The sequence below is a fragment of the Solanum dulcamara genome, chromosome 5 (genome assembly GCF_947179165.1).
Source record: "Solanum dulcamara chromosome 5, daSolDulc1.2, whole genome shotgun sequence".
Classification (NCBI taxonomy): Eukaryota; Viridiplantae; Streptophyta; class Magnoliopsida; order Solanales; family Solanaceae; genus Solanum; species Solanum dulcamara.
The window spans coordinates 42627417-42645245 of NC_077241.1; the positions used below are offsets into that span (position 1 = coordinate 42627417).

At 33.8% G+C, this 17829-nt stretch overlaps 1 protein-coding gene across 1 annotated transcript; it reads left to right on the forward strand.

The window, feature by feature from the left end:
* The first annotated feature begins 740 nt into the window (after positions 1–740).
* Positions 741–1481, forward strand: LOC129890558 (uncharacterized). Its single transcript, XM_055966091.1, has one exon. It carries the CDS (start codon positions 741–743, stop codon positions 1479–1481), a length of 741 nt encoding a protein of 246 aa, XP_055822066.1.
* The last annotated feature ends 16348 nt before the right edge of the window (positions 1482–17829 follow it).

A 17829-nucleotide genomic window follows, 5' to 3' on the forward strand; every position in this document is an offset into this window, starting at 1 on the left:
TTGGAGTTTACTTTATTCCCATCAGCCACAGACACAAAAAAGAATTTATATTTGGTAAAGAACATCTTAACTTCTTGGTTGTATTATGATCCAAAAACTTATGTGTACTACCTGTATCAACCAGGATTTGAATGGTCTTTCCCTTAATAGAAGCAGTTACCCTTATAGTCCTAAAGTCATACATGCCATTCATGGCATGGACTAAGAGATGAGGCATAATTTTGTTAGAAAATAAGATTTTCTAGATATTTTTTTAGTCTAATAGAGTCCTCTATTAAATATTATGTTTGGTTTATAAAGGAAAGGTAATCCTTGTTTTATGGAATTTGTTTTGTAAGTGCTTGACTAGGTACTCTACTTACTTTTTTTTCAAAAGTCTTATATAGCTATATGTCTAAGCCTTATGTAATATGCTATTTTGAATGAAAATAAGTTCTATAAAAACCTTATTTCTCTTATAAGTTTAAGAGTCTAACAGTGGTATCAGGAGTCCTTCTTCTTGAGGGATCTGTGAAGGCAAGAAACTAAGGTTTTCTCCAGTTCTTCTAGGGTGATAGCTGAGCAGCAGTAACATGGCATCCAACAACTTCTTGGGTGCAGGCCCTCCTATATTTACAAGAGAAAATTATCACATATGGGTGATAAAGATGAAGGCTTATCTCAAAGCTCTTAGTCTATAGTAAACAATAGAAAGTGAAGATGATCCTCCTTTACTTGGACCAAATCCAACAGTTGCACAAATGAAGATTTATGAAGATTCAAAGTCAAGGAAACCAAAGGCTCTCACATGTCTTCATTCAGCACTTTTAGATGTGATTTTCACAAGAATAATGACTTGTGAAATACCTAAAGAAGCATGGGAGAAGCTAAAAGAGGAGTTCGATGGAAGTGATAGAGTGAAGGTTGTCAAACTCTTAACTCTCAAAAGAGAATTTGAGATGTTAAGGATGAAAGAAGGAGATACTGTGAAAGAGTATTCTGCCAAACTTATGGAAATTGTAAACAAAATAAGGTTGTTTGGTGAAATCTTTCTAGATTCAAAAGTGGTAGAGAAGATGATGATAAGCTTACCAGCAAGGTTCGAGTCCAAGATTTTAGCAATAGAGGAATCTTGTGATTTGAAGACTTTATCGGTTGCAGAACTGATCAGCAAGTTGCAAGCCCAAGAACAAAGATCAAGTATAAGAGATGGAGAAGTAGCAGAAGTGGCATTTCAGGCACAATATAAAGGCAAGCAGCCTATGAAGGACAATAGAAGGATGGAAGGAGATAAAGTAGCAAAGGGAAAACCATGGAAGGAATCTTCAAAGAAAGGGAAGTTTCCACCTTGCAACCATTGTAAAAAAACCAATCATCAAGAAAAAGACTGCTGGTTTAAAGGAAATCCATCCATTCAATGTAGATTCTGTAAAAAAATGGGTCATATTGAGAAAAATTATAGGGCCAAGCAGAATCAACCACAACAACATCATGCGCAGTAGGCAAATTTTGTTGAAGAGTCGGAAAAGGAAGAAGAAAGCTTATTTATGGCTTCTCACGAAGAAAACATAAGCAACAAATCCTCATGGTTCATAGACAGTGGATGTACGAGTCATATGTCGCACAATGAGATTTTGTTTCACACACTTGACAAGTCGTTCAAAACTAAAGTTAGGATGGGAAATGGTAAAACAGTCGATGCACATGGAAAGGGTTCAGTTGCCTTTCAAACTATACAAGGTACAAAGTTTATACATGATGTGTTGTATGTTCCTTGTTTAGCATGTAACTTGTTAAGTGTGGCTCAAATGATGTCAAAAGGTTGTTCATTAATTTTTAAGGGCAAACATTGTTTGGTTTTTGACTCAAAAGATAATTTGATTGTTAAAGTACAAATGGTGGATAAATCTTTTCCTTTAGATAGGAAGTTTGATAATGCAAATTTTGTAAGTATGGATGAATCATGGTTGTGGCACAAAAGATATGGGCATTTTAACTATGTTACTTTAAAGTCTATGTATGAGAAAGGCTTGACTAAAGAGTTACCTGAGATCTCACTATCTAAAGAAGTTTGTGAGGCATGTTAGATGGGTAAGGTATACAGGAAATCATTTCCTAAAAGTGCTACCTAGAGGGCAATTGAAAAACTTGAATTAGTTCACACTAATGTGTGTGGACCTATGCAGACATCATCTTTAGGAAAAAATAAATATTTTGTTCTCTTTATTGATGACTTAACAAGGATGACTTGGGTGTATTTTTTGAGTAACAAGTCCCAAGTATTTTCAATTTTTAAGAAATTTAAAGCTTTTGTTAAAAGGCAAAGTGGTTGTAAGCTGAAGTCTTTGAGATCGGACAATGGTGGTGAATACACTTCAAATGATTTCAATAAGTATTGTGAAGATATGGGGATTGATCACAAGTTGACAATAAGTTATTCACCCGAATAAAATGGAGTCTCGGAGAGGAAGAACAGGACTATTGTTGAAATGGCTAGATGTTTGTTGCTTGAAAAGAAACTACAGCAAAGGTTTTGGGCAGAAGCTGTTTATACTTCAGTATATCTGTTAAATAGGTTGCCAACTAAAGTTGTGGATAAAAAAACTCCTATTGAGGCATGGAGTGGAACAAAACCATCTACCAAGCACTTAAAAATCTTTGGTTCGATTTTCTATTCTCATGTTCCTTCAGTCAAAAGAAGCAAACTTAAACCGAAAGGTGAATTGGGGATCTTTATTGGTTATTCATCGCAAGCCAAAGGTTATAGAGTTTTCAGCTTGCAAACAAAATGTATTTCCATCATAAGAGATGTTGTAGTAGATGAGGATGCTTATTGGAACTAAGATAAGGAGCAAATTGAGAAAGATAATGCAGATTTTCAGAACTTGCGTCCGCTTCCTGAAATCCAATCATTTGACTCTGAAAATTTAGAAAAAGATAAAGAATCAAATGGGGAATCCTCACTTGATTCGCCCATTTTCAAAACAAAATCTCTTTCTGAGATATATGAAAGATGTAATGTTGCAATCTCAGAACCAAATAACTATCAAGAAACATCAAGACATGAAGTTTGGATTGAAGCTATGAAGGAGGAGATTGGTATAATAGAAAAGAATGACACTTGAAAGTTGGTTGATAAACTCAAAGACAGAAATGTAATAGGGGTGAAATAGATTTATCAAACCAAACTTAATCCAGATGGTTCAGTTTATAAATACAAGGCAAGGCTTGTTGTGAAAGGTTATGCGCAAGTTGCAGGTCTGGATTATGGAGACACATTTGCACCAGTTGCACGACATGATATAATAAGACTTCTATTTGCTTTGGCAGCTCAATCAAATTGGAAGTTGTATCATTTGGATGTGAAATTAGCATTCTTAAATGGACAGCTGCAGGAGGAGATTTATATCGACCAACCAGAAGGATTTCAAGTTGCAGGAATGGGGGATAAAATCTACAAGCTACATAAGGCATTGTATGGATTAAAGCAAGCTCCTCGAGCCTGGTACAGTAAGATTGATTCTCATCTTATTTATTGTGGCTTCAAGAGAAGTGAAAATGAAGCCACTTTATATGTGAAAAAGGCTAAAGGAGGAGATGTGCTTTTTGTGTCACTCTATGTTGATGATCTTCTGTTAACAGGAAGCAATAAAGCTATGATGAATCAATTCAAGCAAGAAATGGAGACCAAGTTTGAAATGTCAGATTTGGGTGAAATGAATTACTTTCTGGGAATGGAGATTCATCAAGCTACAGATGGAATCTTCATTTTACAGAGAAAATATGTATGGGATATTCTTAAAAGATTCAAGATGGAGAGATGCAAGCATGTATCGAACCCACTAGTTCACAATGAAAAGATTTTGAAATTTGAAGGAGGTGATAAGGCTGATCCTGCAGTTTATAGAAGTCTAATAGGTAGTTTGTTGTATTATACAGCAACAAGACCTGATCTCATGTTTGCAGCAAGTCTTCTATCGAGATTTATGCATACTCCAAGTCAAGTTCATCTTGGTGTCGCTAAGCGAACGTTGAGGTATATCAAGGGAACTATTGATTTTGGTATTTGGTTTAAAAAGGAAAAGCAAGGGAAATTGATGGGTTATTCAGATAGTGATTGGGTAGGAAGTTTTGATGATATGAAAAGCACTTCTGGATATGCTTTTACACTTGGTTTAGGCATGTTCTCATGGAATTCAAAGAAGCAAGAGGTGGTAGCTCAATCTTCTGTAGAAGATGAATACATCGCCGCTGCTGGTGCAACTAATCAAGCTCTATGGTTAAGAAAGATTTTATGTGATCTGGAGAAAAATGACATTGAAGCTACTGTCATTAAGGTTGACAGCAAGTCAGCAATATCTATGGCCAAAAATCCAGTGCAACATGGTCGTAGCAAGCATATAAATGTAAAGTTTCATGCTATCAGGAAAGTAGAGAAGGATGGCGAAGTTAAACTTGTTCATTGCAGCTCAGATTACCAGATTGCATACATCATGACCAAGGCTCTTCCTAAGGGAAAATTTGAAGTTCTAAGGGCTAAGCTGGGAGTATCCAAGAAAAATCTCAAGGAGGAGTGTTAGAAAATGAGATTTTCTAGATAGTTTTTTAGTCTAATAGTGTCCTCTATTAAATATTATGTTTGGTTTGTAAAGGAAAGGTAATCCTTGTTTTATGGAATTTGTTTTATAAGTGCTTGACTAGGTACTCTACTTACTTTTTCTCAAAAGGCTTATATAGCTATGTGTCTAAGCCTTATGTAATATGCTATTTTGAATGAAAAGAAGTTCTGTAAAAACCTTACTTCTCTTATAAGTTTAAGAGTCTAACAAATTTATCCTTCAGAGTCAATAGCTAAGCCATGGGCCATCATAGAACAAAAATTTAACACACTCTCGAAGCCATGTGTCATCATAAAGCAAAATCTAACACACTATCTTCACCCTCTTCCTCATGTTATATCCCATCCTCCAATTCTAGGAAACGTAAGTGTCTTTTATTTTCACACACGTGAGTCATACTGAATTTATCATTATAATTAAAATATAGGCCCTTTTCTCTTCTTTTCTCCATCTCACCAAGACTCAAAAATCTTGGTTTAAAGCCTTTGGAATTTAGCGGTGTTACTTTTAGTTGGATATGTTTAGGAAGAAAATAATTTGGTGTAGCCCGAGAAAAGTTAGGTTGTTTGTAACTGGTCTTTGAAGTAGATGTTGATGCATAAGAAAGATTGGTTAGGTTCTTGGTTGGTTGTTGATTCATAGAGATGGTTTGTTCCTGAATTCTGGCCAAACTAGTGGCCCTTTGTAAGTCCCTAGGAGCAAAAATTTTAACTGGCAATCTAATTTCAGGTTTTAAGCTTCTTATGAAGCAACTAACTACATACTCATCAGCTAGTTCCACCCTAGTTAAACTTCTTCAAATGTATCTATATAATCTTGAAGAGAAGATACCTATCCCAAGTCTTTAAAATCTCCCTTTGGATCATCAAAGAGCTTTGTACTGAATCTAGTATACAAACACCTTACATACTCTCCCCTACTTGTCCATTCTCTTGAGAGTATGTTCTTCATGAATGTTTGATGCCACTGTAGTACCTTACCTTCCAACCGACAGGATATTTTCTTAACCTTAGCTATTGTTGGGTCTCATCTACCTCAAAAATTTTCTCACTCTTGTAGATCGATTCTTGCAACCTAGTCCCATCAAACTCGGGAAATTCCATCTGATAATTTCTAGATGGCAATTGGTACCCCTCTTCTCTTGCATTTTCTCTAGCATGTTCAGTTCTCATCCCTCCACAAGCTTGATCTCCTCCTTCGTTAGGGACTTTTCTAGCCCCATTTGCAGCTTGGTCATTACCAACAATCATGGTGGTTATCAATTTCTTGATGTCATTCATCGCACTTGCTACTTTATCATCCACCATTTTACTCAATTCTGACAAAGATCTAACTACTACCTCCATAGATCCCTTTAAAGCATCAATCTCCTTCCGCAATTCCTGTAATCTAGCATTGTGATCACCCATTTTTACAGGTCGGAGAATCCCTGGCTTTGATATCAATTATATGAATCCACAATTAATGGAGAAAATTGGGAGAAAATGATAATTGTTGCAGATAAATTGCTCCTATACAACAATAGAATGGAAGATTTATGGAACAACTACTCTTTTACTTCTCTTTTTTATCCAAAAACATACCTCTCAGCTATGAGATTTACAAGTATCTATACTAGTTCTAAGACTCCACAAAATTTGGAGAGAAAACCAATTAAAACTTTTTTCCTGAAATGAATAGTGATGCACAGTGTCCTTCTTAAAAGATTTCCGAAGTTGTTTTAACTACTTAACTACCTAACTACCTACCAGCTCAGCTACTTCTTTTAATGAAAGTAAACAATTATAGGTAAAAACAATTATAATTGAGATCATAACACAATACAAATTAGTATGGTTTTGTTGACAAAATTTGCGTATAAGGTCTTTTGATTGAACTTTTTGTCTTTCATTAAAATACTCTATAATAGAGAAAACTATCATTTACTATTTTCCTCAAATAATTATCATTTAATTATTCTCTTAATATTTAGGACTTTGAAACTAATTAAAGGTATATGTTATGAAACTATAAAACAATAAAAGAAGAATACAACAGTGAGAAGAGAGAAGACTTCTTATTTCTTTTGAGGGATTAATACAATGAGGGAAAATATCTTTATTTGTACTAAAAATCTAACTTGGTCCCAAAGTTAGGCTTCCTAACTTTTCTCCAAAGAAACATATAAAATAGACATTCTCTATAATACAAATATATATATATATATATATATATATGATACTCCCTCTCTATTTAATAGATAACGTGCCTAGCTGTAAAACAAAGTGTACATTCATTTGATATATTTAAAAAGTTTGGTTCACCTATACAATTGTTGTAAAACAACGTGTCCATTCATTTCATTATTTATTAATGAAAAACATAGCCGATTTTGGCGTACCACATATAATACGCAGCCACTAATAATTGAGTCACATCACTAATTAATTATTCAAATTAAAAAATTCAACCAAATTAAAATACACATCCAAATTTAATTTATCCGACCACATCTCTTTTTAACCCATCACTAATTAAATAATTAAAAAATATTTACCTCGCCAATCGAAAAAGCAATGAGAGATGATTTTTTCAAAAATTGATTAGGCAATATGAGATCGGTTATTGATTTTAGGAATTTGGTTTTTATTTTTTTACATACAATACCCCAAATTCTAAGTAATTTTAATTTAGCAGCATGGTAAAATCCTCTACATAGTTTGTGTATAGTATTATTTTTTTTTATCAACAATGAGCTATTTATCATTTTTTTTTTCTCAATGATACCCTTTCTCCAGCTTCAATCCATCTCTATCGTCCTTTCTACAATACAAGATTCGACGTTGGTGGTGTTAAACTTCCATCACTCCACTACTTTCTCTGCATCAATGAAGGAGGAATTAAGTATTGTGATGGGTTGAAAGGAGAGGTATGTCAGATAAATTAAATTTGTGTTTTTTTTAAAAAAATTGACTGATTTAATAAGTGATTTGGCTCATTCATCATTGGTCATGTGTAAAAAGTGGTATGCCAAAATTGCTATGTTTTTCATTAGTAAATAATGACCTGAATGAGCACTTTGTGCCGCATTTATGGCATAGAGGACCCCAACTATTAATGTATGACATAAATGAGTTTTTCTCTCAAACTTCAATGACGTATTTGAACTTTTTCCTCTTATAAAAATGATTTATCGCTGTCCAAAATTTCATTTTAATATTCACTTCAAATCGTTGTCTTAGTACTCCTCGATCGAACATACAATATCATTTATAAGTATTACGTGTGATACGCTTCATTATATATTTGTATTTATAAAATTAAAAAAATATAAAAAACATATATATCTAATTAATCATCTTGATCTCAACTAGGACCTGCTCGATTATAAGGTCACTAAAACAATGACTTGGGCACAAAATTTTTCAGGGCCAATTTTTTTAAAATGTATTATTTCCTCCGTTTTAATTTGTTTGACCTACTTTTTTAGTCCGTTTGAAAAAGAATGACCCTTTCATTTTAAATAACTTTTTAATTTCAACTTTTCATGTGACATGTTTAAGACCACAAGATTAAAGAGTTTAATACATTTGGCAGATCTTTAATTTTAGACCACAAAATTGAGAAAATAGTCTAACCCCCCTCCCCAACCAACCTATACCCAAAATTCCAACTACACACTCCAACTACATGGGTGTCCTATCCCCCCCCCCCCCCCGAAATATTTAAAATTGTAATTACTGTCACCATAAAATGCCATAATCAGTTATGTATTTTGTGGTGTAATACACGCGCACACTACGTCACGCTACATCAACACTACCTCAACGCCACGTCAATGCCACATATAAATACAATAAATTTATAATTATTTTTACTACATTTTTTTCTTCTTTTTTCATTTTATACCCATTACAAAACCTCCATTATAACTGATGGCATCACCATCACCATCCCCAAATCCAATCCCCTCCTCGTCGCGATTAACCTATCACGAAAAGAAAGAATAATTAATTTTTTCGATGAGTGAAAGTACTCTCTATGGACAGAACAATCCTCTCCCAAACGACGTTGTATTGATATTTCAATAGAATTTTTCTACAGCTTCTTCCATTTTTGCACAATTTACTCCATAGATTTTTGTGTCAATTCATAATCTTAATGCAATTTAATTTTTTCCTCTTCCTAATGTTGGTGAAAATAGCAAACCCAATTCAATTAATTAAAATTTCTCCATTTTGAAGATACCCATTACTTTTGGGTCTTAATTTGTATTTTGTATATTGTTCATTAGTATAGCATGAATATAGGGGTTAAATGAGTTGAAGATGTTATGTGAGATTATGTGTGTAGTGCTGATGGAAATTTGTGTAAGAATGAAATTGTTTCTCATGTTTGTTGGAGTTCACATTTGAGAAAGAAGAGAATTTATTTTTTTATATAGGTTCTTACAGAAAGAGTAATTATTATTTTCAGAACTTTAATTGAAAAATAATAACTAAGTAGATAAGGGTTAGGATTGATGAAGAAATTTTGTAGAGGAATGTGAAGAGTACAGGGTAGATGTGAAGATGAAGAAAATGAAGGCATGGAGGTGGGTGAGTGGGGGAAGGTTATTCAATGAGAACGAGAGGTCAAAAACAAGAAAAAAGAGAAGAGATATTATTAAAAATAAGTTTGAATATTTATTTGTGGTGTTCACTCTTTCAAAAAGAGTGAAATACACTCACTTTGCCACATAAGCATTTAGGGTAGAATTAATTACGATTTTAAACAGTTTAGGGGGGGTGATAGGATCCCGTAAAGTGAAAGTGTGTAGTTGAGAATCTGGCAATAGGTTGGGGCCTATTAGGCTATGAAAGAGATTAATTCCTTGATTTATTTCATGAACCTCATCAGTTTATATACACAAAATACAAGAGTATAATTAATGAAACTAAATATCTATATATTAAGAACTAAATATATACAATCTATTACAATCTGTCAGAATATATTTTCATATATTCTAACACACACCCGCAGTCGAAGTGGGAGGTCGCCAAATGCTAAGACTGTCCCAAAAATCCTCAAATAACACCAACGAAAGGCCTTTGGTGAAGATATCTGTAATCTGATTACGAGAGGGACATGTAACACTCGAACCTGGCCACAAGCCACCTTTTCTCGTACAAAATGTATATCCATCTCAATGTGCTTAGTGCGTTGATGCTGAACAGGATTACCAGCCAGATATATGGCACTAATATTATCACAGTAAACCAAAATAGCCCATGGAATAGGACAATAAAGTTCCAAAAGCAAGTTTCGCAACCAACATGACTCAGAAACCACATTGGCAGCCCTCGATATTCTGCCTCTGCACTCGAACGGGATAAAGTAGCTTGACATTTGGAGGACCATGAGATCAAGTTATCACCCATAAAGACACAATAACCCGACATTGAACGTCGTGTATCTGGGCACCCACCCCAATCAGCATCAGTATACAAGACAAGAGTGGTTGTGGAAGAAGGATAAAGGTGAAGTCCCTAATCTAAAGTACTTTGTAGGTAGCGCACGATGTGCTTGAGAGTGTGTATGTGCTCATCCCATGAATCATGCATGAATAAGCATACTTGTTGCTCAACATAAGTAATATTTGGTCACATGAATGTGAGGTATTGCAGTGCCCTTGCAAGACTTCGATAAAGAAATAGGTCCTCAAATGATATGCTCGTAGTAGCGTCGAGCTTCAGTTTTGGAGCAACTGGAGTAGGAGATGGATTACACGATGATATGCCAACTCGATTAATGATCTTGGATGCATTCTTCTTTTGAGATAAAAATAAACCGCCTGTATGATGAGTGACAACAATGCCCAAGAAATAGCTCAACTGGCCCAAATCCTTCATAGCAAATTTAGAGCTAAGAAGCGATATAATAGACCGGCGGAGTACATCAGAGAAAGCAGTTAAAATAATATCATCGACATATAATAAAAGATAAGCCATAGAAGTACCTCGACGATAAACAAACAAGGAATGATCGGTCTTACTGTGAGAAAACCCAAGGGTATGGACATAATCAGCAAATCGCTTATACCAAGCCCACGGAGCTTATTTCAGCCCATAAAGAGATTTCTTCAGCAAACACACATAATTGGGTCTATCAAGATCCCAATAGCCTAAAGGTTGATACATGTAAATAGTCTCCTTGAGTTCGCCATGTAAGAAAGTATTTTTGACGTCAAGTTGATGAATCGGCTACGCCTTGGAGAGAGCCAAACTAAGAACAATATGAATAGTCATCGATTTGACAACTGGACTAAATGTCTCACTATAATCCATGTCAACCTATTGGGTTTTACCATCACCTACAAGACGAGTTTTATGTTGCTCAAATAAACCATCAGATTTTTCTTTATGAGCAAAAATCTACATACATCAAATAACATTAACATTTGGAGGATGAGGCACCAAATCCCACATCTTATTTTGAATAAGAGCATTATATTCATCATTCATATCCATTTTCTAATTTGGGTCACGAAGAGCAGACACAAGGTTAAGTGGTAGGGGGGACTTCGAGATGGATGTAAAAAGGTTGAAAGACCTTTTAGGATTATAGATCCCATGCTGACTCCTAGTAACAGGACCGGTGGGTAGACTAGAAGGAGAGACGGGAGTGGGTGGAGGAGGAGAGCTAAGTGGGAGAGTGGAAGAAGACACTGGGGTCGGCCCAGCAGGCAGTAAAGGAGTAATCTGCCCAGGTGAGGGGGCAAATCCATTGGCTGGGCATGGCAGGATGGGCAGTGGTGTGGGAGAAAGGTGGCGATCCGGTGGGTTTGTAGAGGTAGTGAGATGATGAACCACATAGGGCGAGGGTCCATCGTCTAAAAATTGGTACGTGTGATTTTGAGGAATATGTAACTTGGCAAAAGGAAATTGCGTCTCATCAAATATTATGTGATGGCTAATGATGATTTTTTGAGATGAAAAATCAAAGCATTTATACCCATGATGATCTGACGGATATCCCAAAAAAACAAATGGGGTTAAAGTTTGTTTATGAGTGTGGAGGGAATGATAGGATAACACAAACACCCAAATACACGAAGATAGAAATCAGAGGGATCCTTATGATAAATAATGCGAAAAGGGATTGATAGTTTACCAGTTATGAGGAAGGATGTTGAGAAGGTAAGTTGCCATTTGCAAAGCATGATGCCAAAAGTAAGGAGGAAGGGAAGCATGGGCCAATAAGGTACGAATAATGTTATTAATCATACGATTTTGTCTTTCGGCTTTCCTATTTTGAGGAGATGTATGAGGACATGACAATCGAAACGACAGACTATTGGCTTTACAGAAGTCCCAAAAGGGGCCATTATCAAATTTCGTGCCATTATCACATTGAACATTCTTGATGTCCCTCTCAAAGTGAGTTCAAATAAATATCTTGAAAGGTAAAAATATGGAAAAGGTTTGTGATTTTTGTGATAAAGGAAACGTCCACAAGAATTTAGAATAATCATCCATAAACAAGACATAATATTGATGACCTGAGGAACTCAAAATAAGTGATATCCAAAGATTACTATGTATAATATCAAATAGCATAAGAGTGTTAGAATTCGAAGCATAAAATGGCAACTTAACATGTTTTCCAAGAGGACAAGAATGACAAATACAAGCATCTTTACTTTGATTACAATCAATCAATTTATTCTTCCTAAAGAAATTCAACACAGGTGCTTCCGGGTGACCCGAACGAACATGCCAAAGAGATGGCGCCAAAGCAGCAAAAGTAGATGATGAAGTGACTAGATTGGTGATTGGATAAAGCTCTCCCCGACTGTTACACCTCATTATCAGCCTCCCCGTCTGAAAATCCTTCACAGAAAACCCAAAGGGATTAAAATTATAGAGACAGAATTATCAGTGGTAAATTTGCAGACGGACTCTAAATTTTTAACTAGGTGAGGGGCATAAAGGACATTGTTTAAGTGTAAGGGGGACATGGGGAAGACAAAGTCGTGTGACCATAGCCATGAATTGGAATTGATTGTCCATTACCAACAATTATACCATATTTATTGCTCTTATTAAAATAAGACGTGAGGTAACCTTGTGTGGATGTCATGTGAGAAGTGGCACCGGTGTCCATGTACCAATTTGCATCCGGAGGAGTGATTCCAAGAGTATACATGGCAGCTTTAATTTTCGTAGGAGTAGGGGCTATCTTGTAGGCCTGCTGAGGTCGGGGGCCAAGAACACCCACTCATGATGGCTACTGCTGTCCATAATTGGGTCAGGACCAAGAAGTTGAAGGATATGAACACGGTGGTATAGCCCAAGGACCCTATGATGCCACTCACGGCCACTGCTGCCCGCCAACCCATGGAGAATAGGGCGGAGGGTTCTGCCCCGCTAACTGCTGCCCAGTGCTACGGATGTTGCCGCCTCCCAACTGACCACCACGGCCTGCATTATCGTCGTTCCTGGCAGCTCTTTTGCCGCCTCCACGACCACCATTGTTGCCGCGATACTTTCCGCCATTATTGATTTGATTGTGGTTCCTCTTCCCACCATTAGGATTGCGGTTAGAAGAGGAATTATCAGGAACATCAGGAGGACCCTTGGACGAGCGAGCAACTAAGGCAGCGGAGAAGCTTTGGGCCGCTTTCTTAGCATGGTCAACCTCCTCAAGAGTGAGCATCGAACGGGCTTGATAAAATTGAGGCAAAGGGTCACATTGGTGAATAAGAGTGGCCACACCTTGGTGGGCTCGGTAAGGCCAAAGACCAGTTGAACAACTATTCGATCGTTAGCGACCGGGGAGCCGACATTCTTGAGTTGATTCGCCAGAGATTTGAAATGTTGACAATAGGCAGAGACATTCGGAAAATCTGCCATGTCATACTCAAGGGTGACAGCACAAGAGTGTTTGTTATCCTGCAATATGTCACTCAAGTGATTCCAAGCCTCTATCGCCATGTTGTTGGGTTCAAGAATTGTATGCAAAAGATCATGAGAGATAGTAGCGTAGAGCCATTGGAGAACGGTGGCGCCAAGGGTGGACCAAAGCTCTTTGTCCTCCTCTTGTTGAGGCCGTTTATCTGTACCCATTGTCGAAGGAATAATATGATCAATTACCCAATGGGATCTTGCATGAATCTTAAAGAGTTTCGCCCATGTGAAATATTGTACGTTCTCCATCTTAAGAGTGATGGGAACATGGTTCTTGATGTTAGATACAACAAAAGAAGGATGAAAGGAAGATTTGGAGTTAGACACGGTGATTGAGAAGATAGGAATAGCGAAGGGAGAGGGGCAGTGGCAATGGGAATCCGAGAAGAATGAAGAAGGTCGGATCGTGCCCTAGATAGCTGATACCATGAAAAAGATTAATCCCTTGATTTATTTCATTAACCTCATCAGTTTATATACACAAAATACAAGAGTATAATTAGGCTATAATTAAGGAAACTAAATATCTATATATTAGGAACTAAATATATACAATCTGTTACAGTCTGTCAGAATATATTTTCATATATTCTAACAGGCTATTTTCTCCCACAAGATTTAAAAGTCTTTTTTACTTTCAAACTCCGTGTCAAGTCAAAACATGTCACTCAATTTGAAACGGAGGGAGTAGATATATATTGTTAAAAAAAAATTCTCATGTACGGTTAAACTTGAAAAATAAATTTTAATAATTGAGAAATTTAATAGTTTTTAAGTAATTATAGTATCGTTTCTAGTGTGACTATCTGTTTTGTTTCCTCATTTATATCCTGACGATTAACATGAACCCACATTATTATTACTATATATACTTTTTTCATTTCCCTTTCACTTTTTTTGTTTTCTTATTCTTGAATATTCTGAAGTCTCCCAAACAATCAAATCTTCTGGATTATGCAAAATCTATTATTGTCTGTTTACAAAAGATCAAATTCAATTTTTAGTGTCTTCTTCAAGCGTCAAACAATGCAACAAGTCAACACTATAAAAAATTCATTATATCAATTTATCAAATTCAGCACAACACTATTTCGACATCATTATATCAACTTCTCAAATTCTTGAGCTAAGTTTATTATTCTAATTTTACTAGTATACGTACCCGCGCTATGCGCGGATAATATTAAACTAATATTTTTTATCATTTAATATTAAAATATCTTATTTGAGCATGTTAAAATCATATAACTTTGAAATAAAAGTTCAAATATCATCGTGTTTCTCAATAAAATATAGGAAAGAAATGTTTACGCCCCCCTACACCCCACCCCAACCCCTCAATTTTTTTAAAAAAAGACATTCTACTCTCCCCACACCTCCACCCCAACAACCCCTCCACCATCCACGACTCTAATACCCCGACCTCTAATCCAATTTATACGAAAAAAATATCCATGTAATAGTGAAAAAAAAGACTTTTATTTTTTATATTTTTTAATTATATTATTCAAAATCTAAAGATATATAAGATTGTTAATATCTACAACCCCCCCCCCCCAATGTTTTTTTAAAAAATTTCTACTCTCTCCACACCTCCACCCCCTAGACCCCTCCACCACCCATGACTCTAATACCCCGACCTCTAATCCAATTTATACGAAAAAAATATTCATGTAATCGTAAAAAGAAAAGACTTTTATTCTTCACATTTTTTAATTATATTATTTAAAATCTAAAGATATTAGATGGTTAATATCCCCCCCCCCCCCCCTCCTCTACCTCTAATCAAAATCTATATAATTGAAAATAATTATGTAATTAACAATATAGCTTTTATGTTTAATATTTTTTTTCTTATTATATTATTTACAATATAAAGACTTTATGTAATCAAGTGTATTTATGTGTATTTATTGTTATAAAAAAAATAAACAAACAAAAATTAGAATAAGAAATATGACTTACTTGATTTCAAGCTTGGATATAGTAGAAAAATAATTTAGCCTATAATATGACCATTACTCATCTACATATAAAAATAAAAATATTAAAACAAAAAAAAACTTAAGAAAATGAGAAATGAAGTAATAAATTCACCAGTTTAGCTAATGATCATCTATATATAAGAAGAGAAGAAATTTAATATTAAATATAATTGTATGAGCATATATAAGAAGAGGTTAAGAAGGTGGAACTTAATTCCAAATCAAATTTCATTTAAGCTTAAATTCAAATATCACATCTATATTACTCTTCTTTTTCTTTAATTTTTTAAAGACAATCCAAATATATTTTATAGTTAACAATAACCGAATAAAAGAAGACCAATCCTTTTCCAACATTTTCTGCCTCTTTATATATGTCCATTCTGCTGCTACTGTTGATGATTATTCTTGATACCGTCTATTTATTTTTTATTTAATATTTAAATAAAATGTAATCAACTATATTTTATAACAACTTAAGGATGAGTTTATGAAATAGTCTGTCATGAATTTTTATAAATACGTATTTTTGTAAGTTATTATTGAACATAAATCGTATCTTTAATTTTCTAATTGAATTGTATTTTTTCAAATTATCCATACTCCCAAAATTTAAATTTAAATATATTTAATATTCAAATTAAATATATTTATAATATCTGAAAAAGAAAATTTATGAAATAGTAAAAGTTTTAAAAGTAAGAGTTCATTTAGGACTCTTCTATTGTGTATTTTTATTTTTAAATTAATTATTTTTTTCTTTCTTTTCAAAAATCTAATGTATTTTTCAAATTCAAATATTATTAGTCTTTCAATTCAAATTTCTTATTACAATATTTATTTTTAACTTTGTCTTAAAATTGCCAAGTGATTTTTTAATAGCTTGGCGATGCGCAGATAATATTAAAATATTATTTTTAAGTATTTTAGATTGGGATGTCTTATTTGAGCATGTTAAATGATATTAGCTTAGGAAAAAAGTTTCACTATCATATTGTTCCTAAATGAAATGTACCCCCAACCCTGCCCCTCTCCCAATCCCCATAACCAAATTTATATGAACATGAATATGGACAACGAATCATATAATTATCAAATAACATTTATGTTTCATATTTTTTTTATTACATTATTCACAATTTAAAATTATTAAATTGTTAATATTGATTTTTATTTGCTTGTCACTTGGCTTAATATAATTTATCAAGTGCTTTTCTTATTAATATAAAATAAATCTATTTATTTTTTTACTCCTAAATTTTTAAAATTTTTGTTATATGTTCACATATCTTCAATTAAGGTTTATGTACAGTAATACATGTAATATTTAATTACTTATTATATTTTCAAATTAGCCCCACCTTCGTCTTTGTAACTTTTTTCTGCTACAAAAGATAAATATAATGTTATTTGTAAATAATAACTTGAACAAAATAAATTAAGCACATACAATATACTTTGACAATTATTCAAAAACAATTGATGTGCATAACCTATAAAATATTTTTACTCCTGGTAAAAATTCTCTATGGCACTAAAATATATATCAAGATATGTTTACTTGAAATGTTAAGCTTTTAATTTATGTCTTTTATTTTTTTTGAAAATCTCTGTTATAATCTACTTTGTTTCAAAAATTTATTGATTAATTTAAATTAAACAACTCAGATGTTTGCCAATCTAATTGCTAATACTCTTAAAATAGAATAGATAAAAGAATGTAATGTAGTGATTCTGTACAAAGATGAAGTTGATACTACACAAAGTTGGTTTTATCTTAAGAAAAAAATTGCAAATATTTACTCTAAAATGATGTCTTTCTATAATTTTATATACTGCTAATCAATAAAGTAGCAACAAAATCAATTATGTAAATAACTATGAAGAGAACACATTAAAGAAAAAAAATATTCATCTAAACAAAAACTATTAGGTTACCAGTTGCTCAATCTGCTTATCTTCATCCAAAGTTCTTTCAACATCAAATTAAATAAATAGATCATCACAAATATAAAAAGGGCAAAAAGGGCAGCCCGATGCACTTAACTTATTTTAATAAAATAACAATGTAAAGTTAGCATTCAGAAAGTTGAAATGTTTGACTAAAATTCTCAATAAAAGGTCATTTTATTATTTTTCATTTACTTAATCGAATGTATTCATTTTAAGATTAAAAAAAGAACAACATTAGAATGAAAAATATTACTTACCTCAATTCAAGTCCGTATATATTACCAAAAAATTAGCCTAGCTATAATACGATCATGATGAAATTCATTTGCATATAAAAAATGAAAATATCAATACAAAAGGAGT